Source organism: Lissotriton vulgaris, chromosome 9 (assembly GCF_964263255.1).
Source record: "Lissotriton vulgaris chromosome 9, aLisVul1.2, whole genome shotgun sequence".
NCBI lineage: Eukaryota > Metazoa > Chordata > Amphibia > Caudata > Salamandridae > Lissotriton > Lissotriton vulgaris.
In genome coordinates, this window is record NC_141697.1 from 1,117,123,545 (window position 1) to 1,117,139,093 (window position 15,549).

The 15,549-nt window shown below is 45.2% G+C and overlaps 1 protein-coding gene across 4 annotated transcripts in view; it reads left to right on the plus strand.

Moving 5' to 3' along the window:
* The window catches only part of TASOR (transcription activation suppressor), a 939,357-nt gene that overhangs the window by 837,309 nt on the left and 86,499 nt on the right, over positions 1-15,549 (plus strand). For all 4 annotated transcript variants that reach the window (XM_086939126.1, XM_086939124.1, XM_086939127.1 and 1 more), the window contains one exon: positions 2,654-2,762. In XM_086939126.1, the coding sequence (XP_086795252.1) occupies positions 2,654-2,762 (109 nt within the window). The remainder of the gene's footprint in view (positions 1-2,653; positions 2,763-15,549) is intronic.

The following is a 15,549-nucleotide window of genomic DNA, read 5'->3' on the forward strand; positions in this document are numbered from 1 at the left end:
GTATGCCCTTAAGCCCACTCACAGATGTTTGTAGCTGTGTACTAAGCTAGTGATCTATCAGTTCATGCTTTGCTTATCTTTCGAAATGCAGTGGACTGATGTCACTTTCTTCAAATGAGTGCGATTGTCTTGTCAAACTTGTAACTTGGTAAGCCAGGTTTAAGGTGGCGATGCTTAACTACTATCTGTCAAGAGAGGATATTTTATTTTGCACCTTAGTGGAAAGGTGACGGACTTCACTGGACAAGTCAAAGTAATCTGGCATTTCCCTACTGTAGAAAAGGGCTGTTGTATATGACCGGTCAGATGTTACAACAAGCATTTGCAATGCAATAGGTCTCATTTGCTAGAGTTTGAGCTACTGGCATTGTAAATGATAATGCCTTTTATTTATGTTTTAAAAACCAACAAATAACTAAAAAGCATTGTCATTAATGTCAAAAGCTCAAACTCTCGCAATTGCGAGACCTATTGCATTGCAAATGCTTGTTTGTATTGGCTTTTGTACTACTACATAGTGTTTTTATTTGCACGCTAATAATTTTGAATTTTGTTGTCTGTAGGCAACAAAAGAACTGTTGTTAATCCAGCTAACACGTCATGTGTATTTTTGTTTTCATTTTTAATGCATTGCGGCGTGATCTGAACTTAGAAGTGACTGGTTAATATGTCTGCCCTGTGTAGTCTTCCTTAGCTAAATGGATGGGGTGTCCAGCAGTCTTTGTCCTCATGTGAGGAATTGTTTTCTGTATCGGTGTGAAGTCTTTATTGGCATCTATGTTATGTAGCATTGCAAAACAATCCATGATTTTGCAAACTGCGGAGCGCCCCCCACTCTTGTGAAATTATCTGAATCTGCTTGGTCTGAAAGCCAAATGAATGTTAAACTACAGCCCTTCTATGTGTGTGTGTACTACTATGTTTTCTAACTTGGTTTAACAACATTCGCATACGGTCTCAGGAGGCAACGTTATTTGGAACATGCACTGTTTACTTTCTAATGGCTGTTGTTGAATAATGTCACATGAAATCATATTATCTAATATAATGCGGCCTCCTACATTCTCCTAAGCGGTAAAGCTCACAGTTTCTGAACATGTAGTTTGTCAGGTGTGTACTCATAGGGTAACGTGCCACCATGTCTGCATTAATTCACTCTTCATTATATACAACCTTGAATATTTACTGGGTGTTGATGTTTCAGATTGCAGTACTGGATTTTTGTCACAGTAGCTGGACAGATAAGGATGTGCGTCCAGTCTGTGCCACCTATCACCAGAGAAAATTGTTGAATGTTATAAAAGCTATGTCAACCTTTCCTTGGTAACAACCTGAAGGCAGTAGATTCAGTGATCAGAGGACCTCCACACATGTAGGAATTGCTCACTTCTGGGTGTTGCCCTACAACATCCAAATCTGCTATGAGTTCAAAATCAAATGCCAGTTCAGCCTATATTTGATGCACGTCGCCTTCTCTTTTGTCAAATATTGTGCCCTAACACTGAAAATTGCCTCCTCATTTGCCTTACAGTGTCATTAAGTGCACGTATTTTTGAGAAACAGATTTGTTTTCTGGCCCATCTTTTATGATTTGCCCATATTTATCCCCTGCTTACACTTGGTAATATTTAACAGGTGCAAAATCCCTTTTTGGGTAATATTGACAAATTGCAAATGTTTCTTACATTGCATTAATAAATTGCAATTAAGTGATCACAGTTTGGCAATTGTTGTCTCTTTTCATTTTTTGTGGTTCCTTTTCTGTTTGGTTGGAGGGTTTTTGCAGTCTTTCCAAACTACTTATTTCTTGTCCTGATACGTTGCGATGTGGAGTTTCTGCGTTGGCAAACATGTTTGCGACTGGTTAGGGATTCACAAAACATTTGTAAGATGGGCCTAAATCCTACAATAGAGAGTAGAGCATGTTATCACTTACTCCATTGTACATTTTCTTTAATTTAAACAATGCTTTCTGGGAGAAAGGTGTCTAATCTCTGCACAGAAGTGCATCTTAAAACTTGCAAAAAGTGCATTGAATCAGTGTAAGCTTCAGTCCTCCTAATTAAGTACAGAAACGTGTGTGAAAAGTTGTATAAGTTCATAGTAACTCATTATCCTAATGCACTATCTTCTGCATTTCCTTGTACCGTTTGTTAGCTCTTTCAAGTTCCAGTGGGTATTGCTCCCCTTTTCTCCAATAACTGCTATACACTTTGAGCTCCACATGTCAGAATGTTTGCATCCTGAAAACATAGAAGGCATTATGAACCTTCTGACTTCAGCTGTGATTCACGGAGTCCGGGTTCCCTTTGTTGTTTTGTTGAAACAGCTGATTGTTTGTAGGTCTTGCAGTGGTAGTTTTTTCATTGTTTTAAAACTCTTTACTATTAGGAGAGCATAAGACCTGTTAACTTTTCTTTCAAATTTGCATATTGATTCTGGTTTTGGATGACTGGTTAGAGCTTTCATTATCTCTTCTTTTAGGATAAATTGCTACATTGGAGTGTCATAGGGACTATAATTGTTTAAGAGAACACTCTTTGTGGTTAAACACTGTTTTGTTATGGTAAGGCAGTGTACTCATTGTTTTATACATAAGCTAAATTTCCTATCCCAAGAGGGAGAAAATAATGTTTTATTTCCTTTACAACAGACAAGTTGAACAATTTCCTCAAGTTCCTTGAAGAATTGAGCTCTCCAGAAGGCAAGTGGCAGTGGAAAATCCACTGTAAAATGCATAAGAAGCTCAAAGAATTGGCCAGGTAAGATTGCACACAAACTCAAACTTCAACGTTTTAGGGTTGTATATTGGCAGCCTCATTTAGCTTATAGTAGTGTTGGGGAGTGTGTGGGGGTATAGTGTAGCCCCAGCGATGCCCTAGGCCTATCATTTGTTTGTGGCGTGGTTCTTATACCACTATTTTAATATATGGTTTGAAGTGCCCCTAGGGCTCTACTCTATTTTGTGCAACTTATTGTATGATAGTTAAGTATCTTGTTATGTGCTTGTGCCTCTGATCTCATAAAGAGCTCAGAGGGGTTGTTTAGAAATAAACACATATATATTTTATATATATCCTGTGTGGTGTCCTTTCATTTTGTATTCAAGGGGTTACATATGGTAAAACAGCTGGCTTTACATGCCCACTTTGGCTTTTGACTTTGACTTTGCCCACTGAAGTTTTAGCCTAAGACTGCTTTGTCTTTGTCCATGTTACCTCTAGGATAGCTGGTCTATAAGGTTGACTTTACAACCATCACCATAAGGGTTGTTTGGACTGATACAGGGTGCCCACTAGAATAGTGGACATCACATATCAGGCCAACTTCTCACATTGGTGTGCAGCGGTTGGGATAAGAGCTTGCTGTTGTTTTACCAATTGTAATCTTAGGATATCATTTGAAAGATCACATAGGTACCTATAGGTACATATAACAAGACTTAGAATACTTAAGTTCTACTGAACTTAGTTGTTGTAGACCAAAGGGCTTAGCACACCCTGACTACAACTCCTAGGGAGGTTCAGTAGGAAAACACTTAGTGTAGGTAGGTGCGCACACCTTCACCTCACTAGATCTTGTCTGGCACAGGTGAACAAAATTGATCTCTACCTGTGGTGAGTGACCCTCCCAGGGCACCCTCCAAATTTGATATACTCCGCTTCAGGGAACTGAGGCACTTGTGTACCACAAGAAAGCTGAATCAAGGGTCTAACTCTACCCTTCAGCAACTGATAGAACTCCTAGAGGAATCTGAAGTTCTAAAGGCCTCTGGTTCAGGCCCTACAGGGAATGCAGATGAGGTCCTACCCTCAACAGATGATGATACTGACCCCCCCAATCATAGAAGATGAGGAGGATGAGGTTGATGAAGATTCTGGGGAAGAGGTAGACAGCCAGGTACCAGTCAGAAGACTTAGCCAGGCTAACCTAAGCCAATTGGGGGCTGAGAATGGGATAGCCCCATTCAGGCCTTCAAGTGGGCTTAATCAGAGGTATAGGAGGAATAGATCTCACTCAGGTGAATCTCTTGACTCCAATGCTTCAAGGGGTTCTCAGAGGGGAATGACTTCCCCCTCAGAGGAGAGAACACCAGGCTAGGATGAGGGGGGTCAATCTCAGAATAGAGAGAGAGGAACTTGCCCTAGCTAAAGAAACACTTGCTTTTGCTAGAGAAAACAAGTTGAGTGGGTCAGAACTCACTGGTGGCAGCAATATCCCTAAGGATAAAAACAGGCCCTATGACAATAGACACCTGAGTAAGATTATGCCCCCCTACAAAGATGGGGATGACATCACAAATGGATAACTGCTTTGGAGAGGGCCTGCAAAGTACAGCAGGTTCCCCAACGTCAGTGGGCAGCAATCTTGTGGCTCTCTTTTTCAGAAAAAGGTAGAGATACGCTCCTCACAGTTTGTGATAAGGATGCTAATAACTACAAAGTCCAGAAGATTGCTCTGATTAATGGGTTTGGCTTAACCACTGAACAGTACAGTTTGATGTTCAGGGATACCCAGAAGACAGACTCAGGACCGGACTGATTTTGTAGATTGTGCTACTAAGGCTCTGGAGGGCTGGTTATTGGGCAGCAAAGTACATGACTATACAGGATTGTATAACTTGATTATGAGGGAGCAGATCCTTAGTAATTGTCAAAACCAGCTTCTACACCAGCACCTGGTGGACCCAGATCTGACATCTCCCCAAGAATTGGGTAAGAGGGCAGACTAATGGGTCAGAACCAGGATTAGGCCTAAAAATCAGGGTGGTGACCAGAAGAAAGATTCTACCAAGCCTCAAGAGAAAGGTGGGGATAAATCGAAAGACAAGTCCTCCACAGGGCCCCAAAACTCCAATGGTGGGGGTGGGTCCGAGAAAACTTCCTCTAACCCTAAGAAACCTTATTGCCATGACTGTAAACAGCCTGGCCACTGGAAGACTGACAGCAGTTGCCCCAGGGCCAACAATAACGAAAACATTCCCCCAAGTAATACTCCCAGACCTCCTGTTACTATTACTAGTAATCCCCAGGTGGTGGGAGTGCCCCCAAGAATTTGGCTGGGTTTACTTTGGGAACTCCTGTGGACTCTGGCCTAACCAGGTCCCCTAACTTAGCTGCTCTTGTCTGTGAAAATGGCATGGGGTTTGCCAACTTCACTGCTTGTCCCAACACTTTGGGCAAGTACTGGCAGAAGCCCCACATCAATGGCCAGAAAGTTGAAGCCTATAGAGATACAGGGGCTAGCATCACTATGGTGACTGACAGTCTAGTCCCCTCAGGACAACTTTTACCTGGGTTCACCTATCAGGTGACCAACATTGATGGAGTGCAGAAAGATCATCCCAGGGCAGTAGTTAATCTCAACTGGGGAGGTGTCACTGGCCCCAAGAGAGTGGAAGTGTCTTCAAACTTGCCTATAGATTGTCTACTGGGAAATGACCTAGAGATGTCAGCGTAGGCTGGGGTAGAACAAGAGACCCATTCTAGAATGGTAGGCCTTCCAGAAAAGGTTAGTGGGGCTGTGATGGCCACAGCCCCAGCTCAAGCAGAATTCCTTCCTAAAGAGGTTGGAAGGGCTGTGATGGTAACAGTCCAAGCTCAGGCAGACTTCCCTGAAAAGGTTGGCAGGGCTCTGATGGGCACAGCCCAAACTCAAGCAGATTTTAGTGTTGTGAAGCCTGAAACTATGGATCACTCCACTCAGACAGAGAGCATTGGGGAGGAAGAAAAGTCTCCCTCCCACCAGACATTAGGTGAGAGTCAGCCTCCTCAGGGAACTGACCCTACCCCTTGTGAAGGAACTGCCCCAGAGGTAGTCAGGCCTAGCCTGGCAGAGCCCCTGATGTCAGTGGCCCCTTCCAAGGTGGGACCAGTCTGGAGCAGGTAGCCTGCCCCTCTCTACCCTGACTCAGTCAGCCCAGGGCTGCAGAGGTCAGGGAGGCCAGTGGTGGACCCCAAAGGGCCCACTGTCCACAAAAATACCCCCGTCAGCAGATTAGGGGCACCAAAGCTAGCAGCCCTAGCTATGTGAACATCCAAAACTCCTGAGGGATCTCCCTTACACTTAGTTAGGAACCTCCCCCAGATGGATTCTGTTGGCACAGCCAAACCTGGGACCTAAGGGAGCCAAACCTGACCTGTCCCTCCAGTAAGCCAACAACAAGGACCCAGCCTCCAGCTGTAGGTAGCCAGAGGTTGACCCTGAGAGCACAGTGCAACTCAGTCAAGGAAAGAAAGGCCCACATGGTGGAAGGTGATTGGAGGAAGTTGAGCCCTACATTAGAGGAGCCTCACTTCAGTACTCCATCTAATCACCAGCCTTTTACTTTGCCAAAACACACCACAGGTAGAGATTCCCTATGGTGGAGACCCTATGATACCCTTCGGGTAAGCGATTGCTTAGTGGGTCATGAGACAATGGGTAACCATGCTAGTGCAGGTACTTCCTTATATGGCCACTTAGGCAATATAGGCTTACCTGGTCAAACTTCTCACAATGTGCACAATAGTAGTGAATAGGAAACAAAAGTGAGAGAAGACCTGTGATAAAGCATTTTTGCGATCTATGTCTAACATCAGAGTTAGCCTTAAATACCTGAAACATGGCAAAATCTAAATTAACTGGTAAATACCCTGAAACACACCTGACAGTCACCATTTTCAGCATGTATTGCACATGGATTTTGGAGAAAAAAAAATGTTGCCGTCGCTTTGCAGACGAGTAAGTGCCATCGTGTGTAGTTTTCTTCCCCCCTCTTTGCAGCCATATCCATTCTCAGCCATTGGAGTAGCCAAATGATATGTACTGTGATGTGTTGCTATTTTGAGCTTTAAGCCCCTTTATATTGCAAATGGCAACACAATTAGAAATACAGTAAACCTACCTTCAGAACAACACCCCATGACCTAAATTGTTATATAAAATCGTAATCTGTTTCATATATAGTTTTCAGTCTTAAGGAGAAAGAAACCTTTCGCGCCTTACAGAACATGAGCATCACTACATGTTGTAAATATGTGTACGAGGCATATGAGCTGCAGATCTCACACTGGGCATCAGATCGCCACCTGGTGTTGGGCTCGGATGATTGCATGTTGCTGTCGTCTTGGAAGAAGTCTTTGTAGTGATGAGATAGGTGACTCCTCCCTTGGACGATAGTGTGTATGGGTATCGACTCCATCCTTAGATTGTATTTTTTCCACCACTGGTTTCGGATGTTACTCTTACGCTCCGGTTCGAAATCTACTTTCTAAGTAGTTTGACGCATCAAAAACTTACTTAAACTCCTCTAAACAACTTTTGGCATCAAGAACCATCGACTCAACGACGCGGGCTGTTGGGGCCTATCCACGCCGTGAGGCCTACAGCTCATGGAAAGGACGCCGTTCAAGAAATGCCCCCAGTGTGGAGCAAAATTCCCGCACAGTGACCATCACAAGGTCTGTAACCTGTGCTTATCACCAGAGCACGACGAGTCCAGCTGTCCAGCCTGCGCAGCCTTTCGATCTAAGAATCCTACTCGTGATCGGAGGGCCCGGCGACAAATCATGCAGAGATCAGCTTCGGAACAAAAGTACATCTTCGAGGGTCCAGGTGTACCAGAGGAAGATTCCGAAGCTCTTGAAATCGTATCTGGGGCAGCTTTTTCACCCTGATCCTAAACAGAAAAAGATCTATATTGACCCAAAGACCGGACATGTTTCTACTATGCCAGACAGAAAGAGGAAGTTAGATACAGCACCTCCATCTCCAACTCCAGTGCCTGTAAAGAAGGACTGTGCCACATCACCTATGTGCCTTTCTTCTCCGATACCTCCTTCTATTCCTCATCCTCTTCCTTCACCTCATCAAAATTCTCCTTCTCATTTTTCACCAGAACATGCACCTCCTCATAATAATGATGATATTATGGGGGGAGGGAATGACCCAAATGACCCTTTTAACTACCAACCAGATCCACCTGACTGGGAGTACCCAATCCCACCAGATGTTCCACCCGATGCACCAGATATCCTTGACCCATATACAGACCCATCCAAACCATCTTCTCCAGAAGATTATTTTGGGTTTGGAAACTTACTCAATAGATCTGCCATCCATCATGGGGTCACAAAGCACTCAGATGAGGCAGATTTTCTACTTGACACTTTTGAACAATCCCAAAAGTCAATGCAAATGTTACCTATGATCAAAGGGGTCATTAAGCATGCACCAGAAGTGTTTAACGATCCTGTACGTGCTAGGATCATAAACCCCAGAAGAGAAAAGAAATATAGGCTGCTCCTGGGGATCCTGCATACATTAAGGGATAGCTACCTGTAGATTCATTAGTCGTTTCCAACGCTAGAAAAAGAGCAAACTCCCAAACATCAGGTGATGGGCCACCTCCGGAAAAAGAGTCATCGATGATAGACTCTTCAGGCAAGAGAATAGCTGCCCAAGCAAGTAGCGCATGGCGCATAGCTAATACACAAGCCGTTCTCGCAAGATAGGACAGGGCTCATTATGATCAGCTAGAAACACTCTTACAACATCTTCCTGACTAATATAAAACACAAGCTAATGACCTTATCCCAGATGGTAGGCTAATTTCTTATGCTTCCATCGAGTGCGCACTTGATGCAGCAGACACTGTGTCTAGAGCCATAAACACTAGTGTCCTCCTTAGACGCCATGCATAGCTACGCATCTCAGGCTTTAAGGAAGAGGTGCAAACTACCATATTAAATCAGCCATTTAACCAACAGCAGCTTTTTGGTCCAGCTGTAGACACAGCTCTTGAAAAGATGAAAAAGCCCAATGATACTGCCAAATCTATGGGAGTTTTGCAGTCCACACAAACAAGAGGCTCCTTTCGTCGCTCCTTCTATAGAGGAGGCTCCAAACAAGCTGGAACAGACAATTCAGCTTCCTTTAAAAACAATACGCAAACATCCTCCAATAGGGGATATTTTAGAGGAGGCTACAGAGGCAAAAACAACAAGGGGAGAGGTCGAGGTAATAACAACAATGGAACCTCTCCCACCACAAAGCAGTGACTTCCTTCTGCTCCCCCAACAGCATTCCACTCCTGTAGGGGGGAGACTAACTCAATTCCTACCTGTCTAGAATTCCATCATGACGCACAAGTGGGTAAGACAGATTATCCAGTATGGCTACTGCCTAGAGCTTCCAGCTACCCCTCCACATATACCACCCAGACAGCGTCCAATGTCTACAGAATATCTTACGCTGCTCAAACAAGCGGTTCTATCATTGCTTCAAAAGGACGCAATAGAAATAGTTCCATTACAACATCAAGGAACAGGGGTTTACTCGCTGAAATTCTTAATACCCAAGACCAATTCTCGACCTCAGGCTCCTCAATCTGTATATACACTCAGATCATTTTCATATGATCACTTTACAACAAGTGCTCCCATTGTTGCAACAAGGCGATTTCCTTACTACACTAGATCTCAAGGATGCCTACTTCCACATTCCCATACATCCTTCTCACAGGAAGTATCTAAGGTTTGTACTAAAAGGACAACACTATCAGTTCATAGTCCTTCCATTCGGGGTCACAACTGCACCAAGAGTGTTTACAAAGTGCCTTGCAGCACATCTCCGAAGACAACAAATTGATGTCTTCCATGTTCATCACACTCAACAAACCATTCAAACAGCACATCTCAGAAGGCAACACATCCATGTCTTCCCATACCTAGACGATTGGCTCATAAAAGCCAAGTCATTCAATCAGTGTGTCCAACACACATCTCAAATGATTCAAACATTGCACAACTTGGGGTTCACAATCAACTACACCAAGTCGCATCTCCAGCCCTCTCATGTAAATCAATACCCAGGGGCTACAATAAACATGTCCACAGCTCTAGCTTATCCCAGTCCAGCCAGGATACAGAGCATTCAAGCCTTCGTCACAAGGTTATAAGACCAACACTCTCTCCCAGCCAGAGTGTTCATGCAACTAATTGGCATGATGGCATCTTGCATTTTTATTGTGCCATATGCAAGACTGCAAATGCGCCCATTGCAGGAATGTCCAGCACATCAGTGGAACCAGGCTCAAGGACAACTTACAGACCTGGTGTTGTTAGACAGCCGCACACATCGCTCTCTGCAGTGGTGGAACTCCAAAAATGTGTCCAGAGGGCGGCAGTTCCTCTAGCCCGTTCCACAGATAGTACTTACAACAGACGCATCCCTGACAGGATGGAAGCCCATCTCCTACACCATACAACTCAGGGAAGATGGAACACTCAACAAAAAGTGCTCCACATCAATCACATAGAGCTGCTAGCAATATTCCTAGCACTCCAGTCCTTCCAAGTACATGTACAGAACAAAGCTGTCTTGATCCGGACGGACAACATGACAGCCATGTACTACATTCAAAAACAAGGAGGCACACATTCTCTGCAACTGTCCCAGTTTGCACAGAACATTTGGAGATGGGCCATCCCCAAAAACATACATCTGCTAGCGGAACACCTTGCAGGGATTCACGATCAGATTACAGATCTGTTAAGTCGACAGACACAACAGATTCACGAATGGGAACTACATCTGCAAGTTCTTCTACCATTCTTTGACAGGTGGTGTCACCCAGACATAGATCTGTTCGCCACACATGAAAACACAAAATGCCCAACATTCGCTGCCAAGTTTCCACACCCGCTGTCCAAGGGCAATGCAATATGGATGAACTGGTCAGGCAGATTTGCGTACGCTTTTCCGCCACACCCACTAATACGACTAATAGTGCCCAAGCTAAGACAACATTCTCTCAAAATGATCTTGGTAGCTCCCACATGGGCACGCCAACCCTGGTTCACAACGCTGCTAGAACTCTCTCTAGTTATCCAGTATTGGGTTATCTTGCATAGATTCACATGCCTGAATCATTCCCCGTCGCCGAGGCGGGAGTCCCACGGTATATAAAAAAGCAGTGCCAAAAGTAAATTACAGTAGTAGGCCCTATGAGAAGGCCTGAGGCCTAGATTGTAGTAGCCTACCTGTCTCATTATGCTAAAAAGACCAAAGTCTTTGCACCAAACAATCAGCTCACAGCACCCTCTAGAACCCTCTCTGCAGAACCAGTTCTCCTCAGATTTTCACCGCACGTCGTTTGGAAGGGAGTCTCCCTGAGTCTTGACTCAGTTTCTTCATCAAAGCTTCAGGATGTCTGACAAGAAGGCCTTGTTTAGACCTTGTAGATTATGCGAGAAGAAAAGGGTCCATGTTGATGACCAAAATAAGGACTGCATTTATTGCCTTTATCCAAAACATGAGGCAAAAAACTGCAAGATCTGCCGCACTTTCCCTTCTAAAACTTTAAGGGATAGGGAGGCCAGAGTCCTTTTGTGGCTAAAATCCTCTTCTACGACTGACGAAGACAGAGCCTCTACCTCCAGTAGGAGAGCGAGATCTCAAGAGGATAGTTCAAGTGAGGGGAGAAAACATGTTAAAACCTCCCACTCCACTTCAGGCTCTTCACAGAGATCTCAATCTAATATCTCTGGAGCCTCAGCCACCAAGGAATCTTCTAAGAAAACCGTGAGTAAGAGCTCTTTTGTCTCCTCACCTGTGACTACCATTCCTACTTCTACTTCTTCATCTACGGCTATGATCTCCACTACAGCCATCACTTCTCCTATCCTGTCTACAAGAATTTGTATTGTGGCTAAAAGAAGCACTCGTCGACGAAGTCATCTACGGTACCGTCGGCAACCATCTCGTCGACGAAGAAGCAAGGTCCATCGACGTAGAGTCCATCGACGGCGGTCACGTCGACGTCGATTACATCGTCGACGGCGGTCACGTCGACGTCGATTACATCGTCGACGACAACTGTGACACCGTTCTCACCGGTGGCATCAAGACAAATAGATACTACTTCATCTAAGCCTTTAGCTGTGAAACATGCTTTATCTACCCCGCTTTCTTCAAAGACCTTTCAATTAGTATCATACCAGAGGCAGCAAGAATCTTACATTTCGCCACTTATGCCCTCTCATCTCCTAGAGACTTATGCTGATGACGTGGAGGAGAGTTTTGAGGATGATGACAATGAGGGAGCTTTTGGAATAGCTCACCATCCCTCAGAATTAAACATTAAATGCCAGGAGGATGGTGAAGAAGACGCTTATTCAGGGCATTATTATCAGGAGGACATTGTAGTCCCTCATCATACAGAATACCGGAGGAGGTCTCAGGTTTCGGAGGCCAGTCATTTACCACCAAGCCTCATCCAAGATTTACAGGCTATGCTGGCAGGTTATAAACAACGTTTTCCACCTCAACAGGTTGTGCCTCCAGCCCAACCTGCTGTTCCAGTTCCTCAACCTGACGTTCCACCGCCCAGGTCTCCGGTCACAGAAACTCCACAACCTGCCTTGCCTACGCAGACCCCGGACACTTAGGAAGGATAGTTACCTAATAATCCACCGTTGGATCCATGGGAGGACTACGTTATTCCCATGCCGTTTCCACCAACTCCACAACCTTCATACTCACCGCCTGAAGACCTAGGTGGTTTGCATAATTTCATGCAGCGAGCTGCATCTAGTTTTCAGTTGCCGGTGACAGCGGAACAGTCAGAATGTCTCCTCCATGATTTAAAAGAAGAAACTAGGAACGTGTCAAGAGCCATTCCTATTATAGATTATATCTGGAAAGAAGGTGTCAAGGTGATGAAAAACCCTGCTTCAGAACCAGCAGTGTTGCCATGGATTGATAAAAAGTATCCCGCTCCTCTCACTAGTCCTGCATGCCTCATTGGACACCCGCGGCCGGATTCAGTCATCTCGCAGGCCGCGCAGCAAAGATCGAAAAACCCAGCCACCCCTATCACTACACCACCGGATAAGGAGGGTCGTCGTTTGGACCTTATTGGTAAGAAATTTTTCACCATGGCTGCTGCCTCGATCAGTGCTGCAGATTCTTTACTGATTATAGGGCGCTATGATCGCCAAATGTGGTCCGAGATGGCTGGTTTGATTAATCTAATCCCAGAGGATAAAAGACCGGAGGCACGCAAGATCTTAATGGAGGGGGAACGTGCAGCAGCAGAAACCATCGACTGCGCTTTGGATATTGCTAATACGTACTTTAGACAGCTGGCAGGAGCTGCAGTTCTCAGACGACAGGGCTGGCTAAAAGCTGTCACCATTAGGCCCGAAGTCCAACTTAAGATCCTGGACATGGCTTATGATGGAGAGTCTCTATTTGGGAAACACATCGACGAGGCTCTCCAGCGATCAAGACGGATACTGACCCTGCAAGATCCCTAGGTTCATTGCAGTACAAGAGAGGATCTTTTAGAGGTGCTAGAGGACGTGGATACTCCTCTAGAGGAAACTACTACCAACAAGGCAGACAATATCAGCCACAGTACCGGCAAAGTTATCAGTCTTCTTATCGACAGTCTAGAACAGCTAGTTTCTCTCGCCAAGGTGGACAAAAGTGCAAAAACAATCAAGGGCGAGACACTCACAGAAAACCGTGAGATCAGCTGGGCGCCAACCTTATTTCCTTCCCTCCCTGTGGGCGCGAAGATATCTGCCTTTCAAGAACAATGGCAGCGGATTACATCCGATCAGTGGGTGCTGTACTTAGTACAGCATGGTCACACCCTGGAGTTTGTCACCAAACCACCAATAACTCCTCCCAGGGGTCCCCTTCTCCCTCGTCTTCACTTATTGTTCAAGGAAGTTCATTCGATGCTCCTCAAGAACGCTATAGAAAAAGTTCCAGTACATCAGAGGCAGACAGGCTTCTATTCCCGTTTTTTCCTCATAAAAAAGAATTCAGGGGAATGGCGAGTGATCCTAGACCTGCCCAAACTCAACAAATATCTCAAGAAGCAGGGTTTCCGCATGGTGATTTTTTCGGAAATTCTAAATTGCCTCAACGAGGGAGATTTTATGGCTTCCTTGGACATGGAAGACGCATACTTCCACATACCAGTCCATCCAAAACATCGAAAGTATCTCTGTTTCACTGTGGCTAGTCCCATTATCAGTTCAAAGTTCTCCCATTTGGCCTCAAGTCGGCGCCAAGGATTTTTACAAAGTGCCTGGCCCCAGTAGCGGCAGCACTGCGCTCATCAGGGATCCAGGTTTTCCCGTACTTGGACGACTGGCTAGTCAAAGGTCCATCAAAATGCAAGGTGCAGAGCGACATAACAGTGTGCCGCAATCTCTTTGCATCCCTAGGTCTCACTGTCAACGAAAAGAAGTCTCAATTGGTTCCGAAAAGAATCCTACTTTTCCTAGGAGCTTGTCTGGACACAATACAATGCAAGGCATTCTTGTCTCAAGAAAGGCAGCTCCGTCTACAGGCATTGGCCATAAAGCTATCCAAAAGAAAGTCACTTTCTGTTCGCCTCTTTTCTTCACTTCTGGGAATTTGTTCCTCAGGCATAAATCTCATTCCGTTGGCACGTCTCAAAATGCGGCCTCTACAGGAGGAGCTACATCTTCAATGGCAGCAAGCGACAGGCTCCTTCGAGGACATTATCGAAGTCACCCCACGTATTGTGGATGCTCTGCAATGGTGGACACAACTTCACAATCGAAAACAAGGACTTACGTTCTTACAAAATCCTCCAGATTTCGTCCTGACGACAGATGCGTCCATGGAGGGCTGGGAAGGCCATATCCAAGACTTGCAGGTGCAAGGCAAATGGTCTCAGAAACACAAGAAATGCCACATCAACAGTCTAGAGTTGAGAGCCATCTTCCTATCTCTACAAGCGTTCCTCCCCAGAATCGCGGGGTCTTCAGTCCTGGTCCAAACGGACAAAACCACCAACATGTTTTATGTAAACAAGCAGGGAGGAACAAGGTCAGCTACACTATCAAAAGAGGCTCAGGAGTTATGGGAATGGCTATCGCTTCACGATATTACTCTCAAGGCGGAACATGTCAAAGGTCTGCACAATACCCTGGCAGACAAACTAAGCAGATACTTGTCGGATTGCCACAAGTGGGAGCTGGGCAACACGCAATTAAACAAGGTGTTTCAGACTTGGGGCAAACCAACGTTGGATTTATTTGCGACCTACCAGAACAGGAAATGCCGGTATTATGCCAGCAGGTACCCTCTACAGGGGTCAAGAGGGAATGCCCTGTCCATGCGATGGTTCGGGATCTATGCTTACGCCTTTCCTCCAATCCCTCTGATTCCACGGGTGTTGCGCAAGATGAAATTGGAGAGCTGCCGTCTCCTTCTAATTGCTCCCAGAGGGCCTCGTCAATATTGGTTTCAGGAGCTCATGTTGCTGTCACAGGAGCCTCCGATCAAACTTCTACCGGCTCCAACACTACTGTCACGCAACGGGGGTCAGATTCTTCACCCAGACCCTCAATCTCTGAAATTGCACACATGGCTCCTAACTTCTCAGAAGTTCAACGCCTACAAATTCCTCAAGACTGCCGGGATATCTTGAAGAAAGCACGAGCCCAGAGCACGTTGAAGACCTATCGTTTCAAATGGAAGCATTTCTGTTCCTGGTGTACTTCAAACGCTTTACACCCT